The following is a 16,461-nucleotide window of genomic DNA, read 5'->3' as shown; positions in this document are numbered from 1 at the left end:
ATATGAATTTTGGATACATAGTCAAAATAGCAACATTGTCAATTGAAATTGACTAGTCTTTAAACAATGAAAACCCCCCTTCTTATATCTTTGTTTTTTTATTTACCATTTCTTATTTTAAATCATGCATAATTGAAGTTTACCCCCCTCAAAAAATTTTTATAGGAACGTCAATGAACAATATATAAAAGCAGTATCCGTTTAAAGGCCAGATTTTAAATGTTAAGTGGCTTACAATTAAGTTGAACTGATAAATATCGTTCTTTTTGGATTAAATTTTATTTAAGTAAAATATGTCGCTAAAATTGAGTCTTCTTCTATTCGGTAAGTAGATTTAGTATTCATAAAAAGGTTTTATTTCAGATTTTGAATAATAATAGTTTTCGCTTCGCTTTTTTTTATATAAGTTTATATTATAATATTATTGATAGTTATATCAAAATTATCCTAATGTTATTATGGATATTTTCATATTAAGCATGTGTACTATTTTTAAATTATTAAGTAGATATTTATTTATTTATTTATTATATTAATTTGCGTTATGGCAAAATACCAACAAAGAAAAGTTATGATGTATATAACTTAAAATACATGATATTGCTACAATCATGTAATCGTTGTTGCATACGATTTTATTTATATGTATTTTTCCCAGGTTTCACATATGTATCAATTAAATGATATTTATTTAAAAAATATATTAAAAAGGGTTGTTTAAAAAGTTTCTGATATGTATATATTTAATTTGTTTTTCAATAATTGGATGGTTGGATATAAAGACTAGCAATAAATAATAATATTCATAATATGTAATTAAAATCTAAATAAAAATATGATTCATATAAATAGAATACTAGTTTACAGATAATTAGAGTGATTATCTTGTTAATGCCTACTTGCCTCTACAATTGGCGTATCGAATACTAATTGTTTTTTTATATACTTATCTACATAATTTTAAAGATATAGTCACAAAACTTGACTCATAGACCTTTTTCTCCAACTGCAAAAATGCAAGTCTAAATTATATCTTATCTTTCTAAACGTATGGGAGAAATACTTATCAAACTTTTTGATACAGAATGAAAATAATTTATTTACATTTTTAAAACTATCATTACATTTATAGATAATATCTAATGCACAATAATCAGAAATTAAAAATAATTTAAAAGCTGTTCCTGAGTTAATGCTGCTACTATTCTCTTTCTTTGAAAAAAAAAACTGAAAGGGAGACATAATATTTTTCCCATTGAGTCTTAAAATAATAACATAGAATTAAAGTTAACATTTGATCATATTTTAGCTGAAAAATATGTACCACATGTAGAGCAGTGGTATAAACACATATGAGGGTGTTTTATATAGCAGGATTATTAATTGAGTTAGAATTAGATTTGTGCTGTCTGAGTTGCTTAACGTTTAAAAATATTGTGTGAAACATATTCAGGTGTGGTCTTTTTGATATGTCTATTTATGTAATTGATATTCAATTAACTAAAACATAAATTAATATAATATTCATTTAGCTACTAAATAGTTTTTTTTTCAATATTCCCACACTTTTAGAAAAAGGACTTAATCACTTATTGCACCAAACTCTTCAATAATACATATTTTGTCCGAATTTTTTTTATAATTTTTATGTAGACTACCCTCTCCTCGCGTTTACAATTTATATTCAAAGTAAAAATATTCAGCCTTAAAAACCCGTTGCAAACAAAATTGATATATCTATTTTTTTGTATTTTCAGTAACTCTAATTTTGGGAATATCATGTTCCCCTTCAAGAGTAGTTCGACAGGCGACTACTACTGTTTCTGCAACAACTGCTGGAACTACTACAACTACAGCTTCACCAGCTTATAACAGATGTATAAGGAATTGTCTTTCGACGTCTCAATATAATCCTGTCTGTGGTACCGACGGAGTAACTTACTTTAACATGGGAAAGCTGAACTGTGCAATTCGTTGTGGCGGTAGTAAGTACAAAATATGAGATAATTAAAAATAAAATAAATATTCCCCGCTTGCTCAAAAAATAATGATGTTCGTAATGACAACTGATGCACCTACTATTGATTAGAACAAAATTTATTACATGATAATTGATTCCTGAAACTGAAATGTCATAACATTTATAAAGTTGATGCAGTTGCATCTTATGGAGAATGAAGATGCTTAAGATATAGAGCATTCCACTTATTAGATTCTCTTATAAACCTAGAAGAATTAATAATTATTGTAGAAATTATTACGAGTCTACATACCAGATACCAGAACTATATCAATATCTGTGTGTCTGTTAAATGTCACTTTAAAAGTATTCCTTATTGGAAATTATGGACTAATGTTGATGCCTGAAGCAGGTTTTGTTGAATGGGAAGTACTGCCTTCGCACTATTTCCGTAATATCATCAAAGTCTTCCTATTGATTACTTTTTTGTCTTTCACAAAAGAAGATGTATTCGAATGTTATATGATGTAACTTACATCAGATGAAAAGCGAAGGTATTTTAACATAGGTATTTAACTACTAGCTAAAAGCTTCCTCATAGATGTATGTTATGTGGAAATATCCGTAAGTTGTTGATAAAGCTTTCGAGTATTTTATATAGCTTTTTCTTATCATTTTCAGTACCTACCTACTTCTAAATAGTAAATTTGGAATTTCGATTCTGAAAGACTGAAAGGCAACTTGAAACAGTTAAATAAACATGGTCCACTGTTTCTACTAACAATGTCTGAACCTTGCATAGCAATAATATGGCTGTTTTTAGGGAAGAGTTTAATAACTATATTATTAAAGAAATGACTGCTTAAATTGCCTGCTTGATTGACTTTAACCGGCATGATTTTTCTTCAATTATCGAAAATAAAGATAATAATAAAAGAGTTGCATTTTTTTATGCAAAATCCTGCAATATTACGGCATATGTTCTGAAGACCATTTCACAAAAATGTTCCAATATTGTTATGACTAGTTGCTAGTGTTGATCGTAGTACATACATATTCACCAAGTGTTATTCAAGTGTTCACCAAGAGTTATTGGAGAAGATTTGACCACAGTTAGATATTAGAACCTTATGAAAATGCATTGGTTTTTAATTAATTTATTTTCGTTATGTTTCTGTTACAAGAAGATTTCATTTGTTTGAGCATACATTTAATACTGTCTGATTTAACCTCTTTTTTATAATGTTAGCTCCTGATTTATTTTACTTTGTTTAAATGAGCAACTGATTTTTTTTTCTTTTTTTTTCAGGTGTACAATTGAGATCAGAAGGTGCTTGTTGATACAAACAACAATTCTGTATTTTAGACTGAAACCAATACATTAATCAATAAGAAGTATTCATTGTTTCATAATTCATGACTTTATGTTCTTTACCTTCAATAAAAAACATTAAATAAACATATTTTTTCTTGGTACCTATTACTGTTATAATGTAACAAATCTTTATCTGCATTACATTTAACAAGATCTAGAATCCATTAAAAAATCCTTTTCTGAATAAATGTTAGGATAATGATCCTAAATTGTTGAAAAAATTGATAACTCAGTATTAGAGGTTCCACTCTGTATAATGAATGCTTTGTAAATTAAGGTTATATTTTCCACGACAAGTGGGAGTTAGTATTCTGATTGTTAGATTATTCTGTGACTGTGATATGAGATTTTAGTTGAACTTCCTATTAATAGATGGCGCTGTTAGGACATGGTTTAGTATGCAGCTTTTCGCCAAATTAGTTTTAGATTTATATTTTTTTAAATTTCCATATACAAAACAATAAAGGGCTAGTCTTTTGTCACATTAGCTTATTTTCTGTTAATATCATAAAAGGTGGCAAACTCCTCACTGTTCAGTTCAGTTCAGCAATTGATTAACAGGGGGCAGCAAAGTCAGTTTTATTTACACGGAACTGGAAATTATTGTTTGTAGTTTATTACTATTTATAAAAAATATTTAATTTATACGTTTTAAATACAAGTGTTCACTTTTACAAAAAAAAATATATAATACTGGGATTGCTAACAGTAGATTTAAAGAATTAAATCTGTCGATATTTGCTGAAGAAGTTGGGATAACAAACAATTTTTTGGTCGTATTTTTATTAATATAAAAGAATGAAAAATATGAAATAGTAATAATTTGTAGTTTGCATTATTGGTACTTGGTGAAAAATTATTGGTGAGTACTAAATAATAAAGTTAAATAAAATATAACAGGAAATTACAGTTAAATCATAGGCGAGTAAATTTGAATTTTAGTTTTTTATCGAATCGTATGTTTAAAGCGTTTTTGAGAAAGTAGTACAAATGTGTAGTTAATTATAAAAGTTTTGAGTTACAACAATTGAAAAACCAAAGATTATACAAGAACCTTGATTTTTGATTTGATTCTATACAAGAATTTAGTTATTATTTACATACAGGTATTGTATACATACAATATTGAAAAAATAATTTTGTCTAGATTCCAGGTGGCAACTTGATATCTTTGATTTATTTATTTATACAGGGTGATTAAAAAAACCGCTGACAGACTTCTAGGGTAGATAATACATGAAAAATTAAGACGAAAAGTTTTAATAAACATAGGGTCGCAAATGCCTCTTTAACGACATACAGGGCGTCAAAGTTTCTGTAAAATTAAACATTGTCTGCAATAATTCCAAAATGCCTGAACATTTCTATTTCAAATTTGCTATGCGTAGTTAGCACCTTCAGACCAATATTTGATGTACTGCTCAAAATTTTATGAGCAGCAGTGTCGTAGAGATGGGGCCAACGCGGCCCTTTCTTAAAAATGTTTTCTATGCCATTGCTAATTTTGTCAAACGGGCACTAATTTCGTGTAAAGTGTTCTATTGTCTATCGAATTGGTCTCTTGCAAAATTTTGATTAAAGCTACAGTTTTTGAGTAATTTAGGTTCAAATAATTTTGTCAAAATGAAATAACGTAAACAATAAACAACAAATTTAAGGGTGAAAACGTAATGATGAGAATTGTATAACTGGAAATAATGGAAAATATCGGAGTAGGTGCTAGAAGTGACCACCTTGTGATTCGACACACGTTTCTACCCTCCGAGCTAAGTATCTTCTTATTCTTTAAAAAATCCCGGGCGTATTACGAATTGTTTGAAAGGCTTGTTGAATTCGTTGCCATAATTCATCAATCGAATTTACTGCAGTTACGTAAATCAACTCCTTAACATGACCCCAAATGTGGAAATCCACCGTCTATAGGGTATGTCATATTTAAATAATCTCTTACTTGTCGAGCGAAATGTGCGAAGCGCCGTCATGATGGAACCAAAGGCTCCTCCGCACATCCAGTAGTACTTCATCTAACAAGCTGTTTAAATAGGTAATAGATAAGGTAAGACTGCTCATGCTGAAAATTTGTTATTCCAATGAGGTGAGGATTTTCGTCGCTCCATAAATCATTATTGTGGAAGTTAATTATTCCTCGTCTCGTTAACGATGCTTCATCTATGAATAAGATATNTCCGAGCTAAGGATCTTCTTATTCTTTAAAAAATCCCGGGCGTATTACGAATTGTTTGAAAGACTTGTTGAATTCGTTGCCATAATTCATCAATCGAATTTACTGCAGTTACGTAAATCAACTCCTTAACATGACCCCAAATGTGGAAATCCACCGTCTAGGGCAGGGGTCGGCAAGTAATTTTAGGTGGGGTCCAGATACTTTTGAAAATTTTTAAAGAGGTCCAAAAAAAAAATCATATTTCTTATTTTTTTATTTTAATTTGGACTCAAATTTAATCTGTTTACTAATTAAGAACTCAAAGCACTCGCACGATTGTAAAATACTAGAAAAAATGATAAAATTGGCACTTAAACGTAAAAAACATTTTTTAAATAATTTATGAGTAATTTATACTTTCAAAAAATTTTTGGCGGTCCAGTATTTTACCTTCCGCGGTCCGGACCTGGACCGCGGTCCGCTAGTTGCCGACCCTTGGTCTAGGGTATGTCATATTTAAATAATCTCTTACTTGTCGAGCGAAATGTGCGAAACGCCGTCATGATGGAACCAAAGGCTCCTCCGCACATCCAGTAGTACTTCATCTAACAAGCTGTTTAAATCATTCATTAAAAAATTAAGGTAAGACTGGCCATCTGATCTATTTGGTAGCCTAAAAGGACCAATAATTGACCGTTAATTGAAAACTCATGCTGAAAATTTGTTATTCCAATGACGTGAGGATTTTCGTCGCTCCATAAATCATTATTGTGGAAGTTAATTATTCCTCGTCTCGTTAACGATGCTTCATCTATGAATAAGATATTCGCGGAAAAGTTGGAAATCTCTGCACGCCTGCCAAGCAGCCATCGTGACCACTCTAGTTTTGGTGAGTAATCTTGAGGTAGTAAATGTTGAACATGTTGAAACTGATAAGGGTGCAATTGTTGTTCGCGAAGTGTTCTCCAAACAGATGACTGTGATATGTTTAAATTTCTAGAAATTTGTCGGGTACTTAACACATTATTATTTTCTATTGCTGTCAGGACCATTTCCTCAGATTCCGGAGTTCTAGCATAACGCCGTCGTCCAGAATTAATTTTTGTTGCTTTTAATTTACCCGTTTCTCTTAATCTTTTGTCGATATTATCGAACATTTGCCGATTTGGTGTTCTTCGTGCAGGAAACATTTCTCTGTACTGCCTAATTGCATCACGGGAAACATAATTCGCTAGCCCATAACATAGATGCATTTATCTGTCATCTCTTCCAATGAATATTCATAATTCATACTGTTATTGAAAATAGTGAAGTAGCTGAAGTAATTTAAATAACCGTAAAATGACAAAAAGGAGCTTATATGCTAGTTTACTTAACTCATTTGTACACTTATTATTGACATTAGTGACAGCCGATGTGTAATTTTATTTTGAATAGCACAAGCCTACTATGCGAAACTAAAATGAATGAAAATAAAATTGGATTCACAAATTTTCTACACACGTGTTTTTTTTAAAAATGGTTGCTTTAATCAAAATTTTGAAAGAGACCAATTTGATAGACAATTGAACACTTTACACGAAAATAGTTTGACCGTTTGACAAAATTAGCAGTGGCGTCACGTTGACCCCGTCTTTGACGCCCTGTATCTCGTTAAGAAAGCATTTGCGACTCTATGTTTATCATGACTTTTCGTCTTAATTTTTCATGTATTACCCTAGAAGTCTGTCAGCGGTTTTTTTAATCACCCTACTAATCAATAAAAATGTTTTGCGGTATAATTATTATAATTGTTTTAAGAACTCATCAGCAATCAAATTGGACTAACTAGACGATAACCCCATAACATATGCTCGTGAAAACATTGAACTTTCTGGAAATGAGTTAGTTGTGATAATTAGTAAATACTAAATATACACTACTAGACCAGGAAAATTAGCGAAAAAAAAGAAAAACTCGAAAAAATTCCTATTCGCGATATTATTGTAAAATTGTCTAAAGGAACATAATACAAGACATCTCGCATCTCGTGAGTAATTTTTATTAGCTAACATTTCTATTTAAACAAATAGGTAAGTGAGGAAAACAGTGTTTTCACTTTGCAGGGAAAACCATCAATTTGAGCGAAAAGTGACTTACAGACAGCTTGTAGGGAATAAAATTATCTACAAAATGAGACATGTTAAAATGAAAATCGGGTAATAAACAAAAAAATTATTGCAAAAAAACAAGAAAAGTGCCCATTTTTTAATTTGTTTATAACTATCGCATTTATTGTTAAAATTTTATAAAACCTACGACAAGTTGAGGGTTTTGTCATACTTTAAAAGTGTGCCAAACGTGGGCGCTGTAGGTGCAATAGTTTTCGCACAATTCAATTTGTTTATAACGGAGGCTCTGTACAGTACCAAACATGATTCTGAAAGCGTCATTGTAACCTTAAAGATGTAATTAAGCGACCTATTAAAAAATATCACCGTTTTTTTGACATTAACTTTCTCAAACTGTGCATTAAAAAATCGTGCGTTTTCCGCTTATTTGAATAAAATTGTTGCTATTTATGCTACCTCACCTAAAATAGATTCAATGGATAGCTGGCAAAAAAATACAAATTTTTTTTGAAAAAAAACACCCTCTACGACCAATAGGAGCCAAGATAAGAATTTTTTTAAATCGTAGCGCAATTGTTTATAAATATTAAGAAGAATTTTTCGCAAAATAAAGTTCACAACGTAAACTACGATTTCCCGTGAATTGCATTGAAAAATGTGGAAAATTAACGACTCACGAGCCCTTTAAAGAGAAGGTATTTGCTAAGTAAACTGTCCGGCGTGGTTTTTTTTAATTTACAAAAATGTTACAAAAATTATTGTTAAACGAAATATTAATTAAAATTTCAATTTCGGAATTATTTTACTATTATTAAATAAATAAATGAAGCTATCCTACTATTCCATCTCTGTTTCACTGCCTGTTTTAGATTCATTCGTAAACCATATTAAGCTCCATTTTCTCAGTGCATTATATATCGACTACCATTCTCCTTGATTTCCTATTGAAATCTTTAAAAAATTATGAAAGTTGAATTCTGCATTATTCTTTCAGGTTTCATTTTCAAAAAAATAGGTTCCGATAGTACCGTATTCATGATCTTCATGTGCTCCGAGTTATGAGATGGAATCCTCCAGTCGTTATTTTTCCTGACGCGTTGGATTCGAAGTCATGACCGAATACAAATCAATATCTGGAATTTATTCAGTTTTTCTCTTGCAGTAATTTGTTTGAGCTTGGTCCTCCGAATGCTCCAAAAAAAATTAGGTTTCATTATTGAGGTGTGCATCAAATATAATAGTCCTTTGTTCTTCCACTATGCAAATACTGGCATATACTCGTAGTGCTCGTTTTACCCTGTCTTTTACGGATTGCCTAACAACATTGAATCCTACATCGTTCGTTTATACTCCAATTCCAGTGCTTCGCTTTAACAAAATATTCAGTGCATCATCTATAACAGCGGTCGACAACTGGTGGACCGCGGTCCAGATTCGGACCGCGCTGGACCGCCAAAAATTTTTTGAAAGTAAATTACTCAAATTATTTAAAAATATATTTTTCTATAAATAACAATACGTTTGAGTGCCACCCTTATCATTTTTTAATGGTTAGTAGGTTAGTAAAAAAAACTGATTCAAGACCGCAAATGTAATTTCTCCCATGAATTATTTCAAACAAATATGCCTATCTATTGTAATTCATATTAATTTGTGACTGCAAAAGTATCCGGACTCCACCTAAAATTGCTTGCCGACCCCTGACCTATAACTAAACATTTGGTGAAAGAATTTGACGAAATTTTCTAAAACATTTTGAGAATCGTATTCGAGAGTGAAGCCTCTTTCATGCTTCTACTACACTAATGCAGATTAAATCTAAAAATGTTCCTAAAATTCTTTGATATTTATTCAATATTTAATAAAAATGAGAAGAGACCAAGCCGGTTTTTAAGTTAATTTAGTTACTAAGTAGTTTTAGTATTATTTTAACTTTTTAACTGGTTCTTGCATCAAGCTCTTCAACTGTATATATTATCAGTAATGTAAAAATACATTACGTCACAGAACAATATATGTATATATAGAAGTAGTATGCGTTTAAAGGCCAGATGTTAAGGAGTTTGAAATAAAGCTGAACTGATAATAATTCATTATTGGTATCACATTTCTACAAACAAGTAAATATGAATATAAAAATGATTCTGCTTCTATTTGGTAAGTAGAGTTATGATCATAAATAGTTTTTATACACTTTTGGCATATAATTTAAAAGCTTTTTTAATAAATTTAAATAATTATACTTTTAGTTTTTGCAGAATAATAGTAAATCGGTTCCAGTAAGTTTGAATTATCTGGTTCATATGATTATCATATAATCAAAATGTTTCTGAAAATCATACTATATATCCAAGGGATGATCGTATATTAAATTTTTGTCTTCAAGATTCAGATAGTCGATAGGTGATAGACATATTTTTGACAAGCTCTAATAGCTTTGTTTGCTCAATTTTTAAACAAGTTATACAAGATGTTTATTGTGCAGAATTCTAGAATATTTTAAGTCACAACTCTTTTGAGGTTAGAATTTTGGGATTCTTAAAATTATTTTCCTTTTTATTCTTTACCTCCACAAAATATCACCAAAATGCGAGAAAATGTGTCAAAAGTGGAGGTGAGTTTAATTTTTACACTGTTTTTTTTTATTTATTATTAAATAATATTTTTTTTATAATTTACCAATTTTTTATTTCGTATACCTTCTGCTTGAGTAATAAAAATTTGTAAATACTTTACAAGGTTAGGGACAGAAAGTCGTACTTAGCTAATAAATCTGAATTGGTAATCACAAAAAAGTTCTGAATAAATATTCTAAAATTGCAATGTAACAAACACCATGTATTATTTTTTTATAAATTAGAGTATTAGGGCTCTAGGATCTACCGATTTAGATATTATATTGATGACTTGGCGACATTGGCAAAATTCATTAAAAATAATAATTTTAACTTTATATCCTGAAAATAGAAAATAAACCTACAGTAGATAGGAAAACACATTTTCAATTTTTTAACCATTTGTTTATTATTCATAAGAAATCAAATTCTTAATTTCAAAAAAGCTCTGACGTATAATACCGTCCGGAACTCTATATAAATTAATCAAATCAGACTATTTTGGTTCTCTCAAAACATGACTAATAGTAAAAAAGATATTTTAATGTCTATATCTTGAAAATAGAAGACAATAGACGCCACACTCAACAGACAAAAATCTACCTATTTTTTAATATTATTTTAACTCTATATTAAATATGTGGTTACGTTGTTCTGAAACATCCTGCCGATCCATTAGGTTAAATTTTATATAAAAAGATGAAATGCCGTGGCCTATAGTAAGATCATATTCGATGCAAAGTAATAAATCATTGCCTGCCAAGGGATCCAGTGCAGTACGGTTTTAAGGGGTTTAGAAATTGAATAATTTGTTCCTACAAAAATTCCTTCATTCTCATAAACCATTTATTTTAAATGTAATATTTATTATAAATCCAATTTGTTTTTTAAATTCCACATGTGTACTATATTTTACCTCTGTACGCGACACTGTTGTTTACTTGTTTTTTGGAGGCGGTCTCTGATTTACGACCAAGCTCGTCAGGTTAATATTTGACGTATAACCGACCACTTCGTACACTCGATGCACCTGGGCGACTACAGCTACTACCAGAACAAAATGCGTATGTATGATGCGGTATTTCAGATTTTACATTCGATTTGATTTTCCTTTGATAAAAGACCGACAATTTTTTGCTCTACTTTGCATCTAATACGATCCCACTATAGGAATGAGCAAATTTTTTTCATTTCTTTTTCTTTCAGTTACTCTAATTGTGAGAATCTCGTGCAATCCTACAAGAGTAATTCGACAAGCAACTCAAACTACCACACATTCACCAGCTTTTACAAAATGTTTAAACAATTGTGTTTGGACATCTCAGTTTGATCCTGTCTGTGGTACCGATGGAGTAACTTACTCTAACATTGGCCAATTGTACTGCGCAACTTCGTGTGATCGCAGTAAGTACAAAATATAAAATCATTAAGATCATTTTAGTACTCACATTGTCCATTAAAATCTGCTTAATAACATGGTACCAGCATATTAGAAAATAAAATTTAGTGTACCTAAACGTTATTACACTGAGAGAAATATATTTTAGTTATAAGTAGAGATTGATTAACTCTAGTAATAAATATTCAAAAAAGCTCCTGAAAAATTATGCTACTATCGCAATAAAAACTATTTTGCTAAAGAAATCTAGTATAATTAAAAAAATAGCTACTGTAATTTTCATTTTCATCACCGGTAACTATTTTTATATAGTAATATCAGTAATATTATTCAATTTAAAAAGTATGAAACAAGATACCTATGTATAATTGTATTATAAAAGATTATACTTAATGTTGAAAACTAATGAATACTATACTTTTTCACGCAATTAATCTTTAATCTTTTTTTTTGCTTTAGCAAAATGTCGACTTAAGGTAGTAATAACGTGTTATATAATTTTTAATATACTTTGTAGCACATAAGACATTGCAACACAATAAAAAAATTTTGTAATACAGATTATCTTAGCAAAACTTTCATATTGGTCAATTTAATTTACCTTCAGCATATTTTTTTGTGGGAAATCAAATATGTATTATCGCATATTAAAACTAAATCTAAAGTAATCTATCTAATTTCTAGACAGTGATGGGTAGATTATACAGCCACACAAAAAAGGAATTTGATGCACTGAACACGATATCTACTATAGTCAAAATTTTAATTAAATGAACGGTTTGGGTACAAAAAAATATTTTTTAAATGTATACATTACTTGCCACCCATACCTACTACAATACTTAAGAAAGTGCCAGTAGGCTCTGATTTTGTAGGTTGACTGTAATTTCAGTTTAAATCATTGTACTTGCCAATTCTGTTTTATTAGAAGCGGAATAATAAATATTCACAATGAACATGTCTATGCTCAAGAAAATCCACATGCTATCAAAGTGAAACATTATCAGCATGAATGTCACATCAATATTTGGTTTGGGGTCATTGATAGCATTATTATTAGCCCTGTTATTCTACCCAATAGACTGAATGGGGAAATTTATTTAGAATTTTTTCAAAACCCGAGTTACTGAAAGATGTGCCGATATTAGTCAGAGCTAATATGTGGTTTATGCATGATGGCGCTCCACCACAATTCACTGTAAATGTCCGGCAGTATCTGAACCAAAGATTCCCTCGTCGATGGATCGGTAGAGGGATAATGTTTCTGTTAACCGGCCTATACGGTCACCAGACTTAACACCTTCCGATTATTATCTTTGCGGCAGTGTGAAAACAAACAATGCATGCTTCCACATCTAACACTGAAGAAGAGTTGTGGTGACATATTCAATATACCATAGATGTTTTAAAACTTAAGAACTGCAAAGGGTGTCATTTAACTTTCTTCACCGAATTAACTTTTGTAAAAACAATGGTGGTCACTTTGAACAGTTTTTATAATAAGTTGTACTAAAATTTATAACATCAACTTTGTTACTTTTATCTCCAGAATTTTTTATACTATTTCATTGTTTTTACGAATTATTTCAATAAATTAGGCACATTGTAAATAACTCTTAATTCGTCGTATGTGTGTATCCATATCAAAAAATGAAGTAACACGTGGTATATCATATCGTAGTAAACACTCATTAAGAATTGGCGGGTACAATGACTGATCAAACTGAAATTACAGTCAATCTACAAAATCAGTGACTATAAAACTTTGAGGCCATCTAGCGGCCAAACGAAGCTATTTTGGATATAGGTGAATTAGTCTAAATCTGCTATTTTGAGTCACGGGTCTGTGGTCTTTCGTTGTACACGTTATTCTGGGACACCCTGTATATCATTTTCGTAGACTTCAGTCAAAAATAGGAAAAATATCAGTTTTGACCCATATTTGGACCAGTTTTAACCAAAAAATTCACTTTTCACTGAAATTTGTAGTGAAGTCATGAATTTTGACTACAGGATCGTGTTCAGCGCATCGATTTCTGGAAATGATATGTGGTGCTCTTGGGTTTTGATTTTTTTGTGGCTGTGTTATTTAAAGGGCGTCCCAGAAAGTTTGAGACATTTTACATACAGGCCTCTGCATTATATAAATTTAGTTGCCTATGTATGACTAAATTATGCAATCTCTTTGTAACAACATACATTTTTCTAAGCAGCTTATTCATAATAATATAAACAGATTAGCAAAATTAAGATTTCGACATTCCGTTTCGTACAGCTAAAATGATAAAAGAGTGTGGTTTATTAAGAAAAATCCCAATATTTTTTTAGTCCTTCCTGTGGCTAGCTACAGACTGATTCACTCAAACTGGAAAACCCGTAGTTACGCATGATAATTTTAACAGCAGGGACCAAATTTTAATGCTGAAATGAAAAGGATAAAAATACATTCTAAATATTATTTTTTAGTTGTCAATAAAAGAATAAACACATGAACTAAGTACTACACGCACATTTTAAGTACGTTTTTTGGTAGTCAATAAGTCAGTAAATAGAAAATAACTATTTTTATTACAAAAGAAGTATTTTTCCAACTGAACTGAACACTTAGCAATGATGTGGTCACCCCTAGGTAGATAATAGCATAATAATATATTATTTTAAAAATTAAGCTAACTTCAATAAGTCAATTTGCTATATCTTTGCGTTTTCTACATGGCGGATATTGTTTACGTAATATATTTTATTTTATACACGAAAATGTAGTCTCTAGATAATCATAATTAAGAGCCTTGCCTGGAATTGATCTAACGTGAAAAGTTAAAGGTTCCTAGCTTTAACATCAAAAAAATAAAATTCTTTAGAATACTGATAGAAATATTGTTACCGCAAATTAAATTATTTTATTTGTAACGCGTTTATTGGATTAAATTTTATTATTTTATGTATACTCCATTTATTATAGAACTATTAAATTGTTTTCGATATAACGAGAATTTACTGTTATTTGTTTCACTATTGCTTTCAAAATTTGGATGAAGCTTATGTATATTTTTCAGATGTGCAATTGAACTTCCGAGGCCCTTGTTGATCCAGACAAAGATTTAATCAGCACGTTCATCATTATCAAGAATTCACTCTTTCTTTACTCCTGATTATATTATATTCCTGATTTAAATAAATATTAAATAAACATATCTATATATTTTTTAACATACATGCGAAAATTAATAAAAACCCTACTGGAATTATTATGTTAAAAGTGTTTTAACTGTATTGAGGAGATTTTAATTAAATTTATTGTTGATTCTAGATTTGCAGAACTAAAACTACAGGTACAAAAAAATCATATACTTGAATATAATGGAAATCTCGATAAAATAGTTAAGATTTTGAAATTAAACTACACATTAATAGGGTCGAAATAAAAACTTTTTATTCCTGCACTTTTTTCTCTAAAATGAATCCTTGTAGAGTTACAGCTATGAATATTTTGAGTTGCCTATTTCAATATTGAATAGCGATTCGGACAGTGAAAGAAATCACCTAATTTATTAGTTCACCGTTCATAGGCGCAGTAAAATTTTCAATTTTTTTAATTTTTAAAATTGTTTCTATCATATTATCGTATCTGTCGTGAACTATGACCTGAATTGCCTAATAATTGAGAATTTTGGAGTGGCTCGGTAACCTGGGCTCGCCGCGGAGACATCGAAGCAGAGCTTCGAGCCCCACGTCGAGCGCCATGTCGTGTAATATGGTCATTTGGACTGGTTTCCTCAACATGGGTTCGCGGTGGAGACAAAAGAAGTTCAAATTGAGCTCCACTTCGGACGCCAGGTCGCGCTATGTTCTCAAACGACTGTGGTCTGTGGTGGATATGGCCTACACACGTGGTATCTAGGACACGAGGTCGTGGGGGAGATCTAGACGATGATGTTCGAGCCCCACGTCGAGCGTCGTGTCGGGTTAGACTTTCTACATATGGACCACTTAGGCGGTGATCGAATGTTCGGGGGAAGTCATGAGAGTGGACGGGCGATGTATCAGAATTATTTATACTCCGCGGTCGAAACTATAGAGAGTGACTCATCGCTAGCTTTTGGACTAGTAAGGGGGATGAGGCGTGTCGGGAACGAAAATCCATTGGCGTGTCTGCGTAAAAGGCAACAAGATATAGAAAATATTGAAAAAAGATAATAAAACATAGCATCTAATATTTTTTACGGTTTTCTAGAACCGGCACTTTGATCCATTTTAATTATTACAGCATTTTAAAACGCCCCAGTTGTGTTTTTTTAATTTTTAAATTTTTAAATTTATTATAGCCATGGAATTAGATCTCTCGTCTACGCTTATGCTATATATAAATCGACGTTCAGTATATGTATATATCGATGTGCGTAGCGTAGCGAGCGGCACAAAGATAAATAGTATTGAACCGTATAAAAATCATTTTATATTTTATACGCGTTATGGTAATAGTGTTTTTATATTATGTCTGAGTCACTCTCTATAATTTTGACCGCGGAGTATGGGTGAAAAGAGCCGGCCACGTCACCTACGACATAGTCGGCTAAGGGGTTTTCGCATGGGATGGCACCCGAACGAGATGCGCATTGCTCCCGCTGAGTACCATTTCGTAGAAATGCTGATTGTACTGTATCGCCGGTGTCAACGGCAGGTCTCTAGAGGAGCCTGGAATTTACCGCTGTTTCGATGCAGGGGGCTATCGAACAGGGTCTTCACCTCAGGTCAGGCTACCTCGGGTGGAATTTCTCGTGAAGCGATATTTGTTACAATATTGTTTTGTTGTTCATTCACGCGCTATGCACTTCCA

General features: G+C 31.1%; 1 protein-coding gene across 1 annotated transcript; it reads left to right on the top strand.

Annotated features, from left to right (window-relative positions):
* Window positions 1-232: 232 nt before the first annotated feature.
* Window positions 233-14,776, top strand: LOC108911087 (serine protease inhibitor dipetalogastin-like). Its single transcript, XM_023456358.1, has 5 exons — window positions 233-324; window positions 1,758-1,985; window positions 9,732-9,767; window positions 11,432-11,629; window positions 14,681-14,776. The coding sequence occupies exons 1-5, from the start codon at window positions 294-296 to the stop codon at window positions 14,710-14,712; spliced, it is 525 nt and encodes a 174-aa protein (XP_023312126.1). The 5' UTR covers window positions 233-293; the 3' UTR covers window positions 14,713-14,776.
* Window positions 14,777-16,461: the final 1,685 nt, after the last annotated feature.

The sequence above is a fragment of the Anoplophora glabripennis genome, unplaced genomic scaffold (assembly GCF_000390285.2).
Source record: "Anoplophora glabripennis isolate ALB-LARVAE unplaced genomic scaffold, Agla_2.0 scaffold324, whole genome shotgun sequence".
NCBI classification, from domain to species: domain Eukaryota; kingdom Metazoa; phylum Arthropoda; class Insecta; order Coleoptera; family Cerambycidae; genus Anoplophora; species Anoplophora glabripennis.
Note: the sequence above shows the minus strand (reverse complement) of the source record. Positions and strands in the feature narration are given on the sequence as shown.

What these genes read in the sequence shown, in the direction of transcription:
- LOC108911087 (XM_023456358.1), top strand. Translation starts at nt 294, where the DNA reads ATGTCGCTAAAATTGAGTCTTCTTCTATTCG. An exon ending in AATGATTCTGCTTCTATTTG is followed by an intron (nt 9,768 to 11,431) that starts GTAAGTAGAGTT and finishes TTTTTCTTTCAG; the next exon opens with TTACTCTAATTGTGAGAATC. An exon ending in CGCAACTTCGTGTGATCGCA is followed by an intron (nt 11,630 to 14,680) that starts GTAAGTACAAAA and finishes TATATTTTTCAG; the next exon opens with ATGTGCAATTGAACTTCCGA.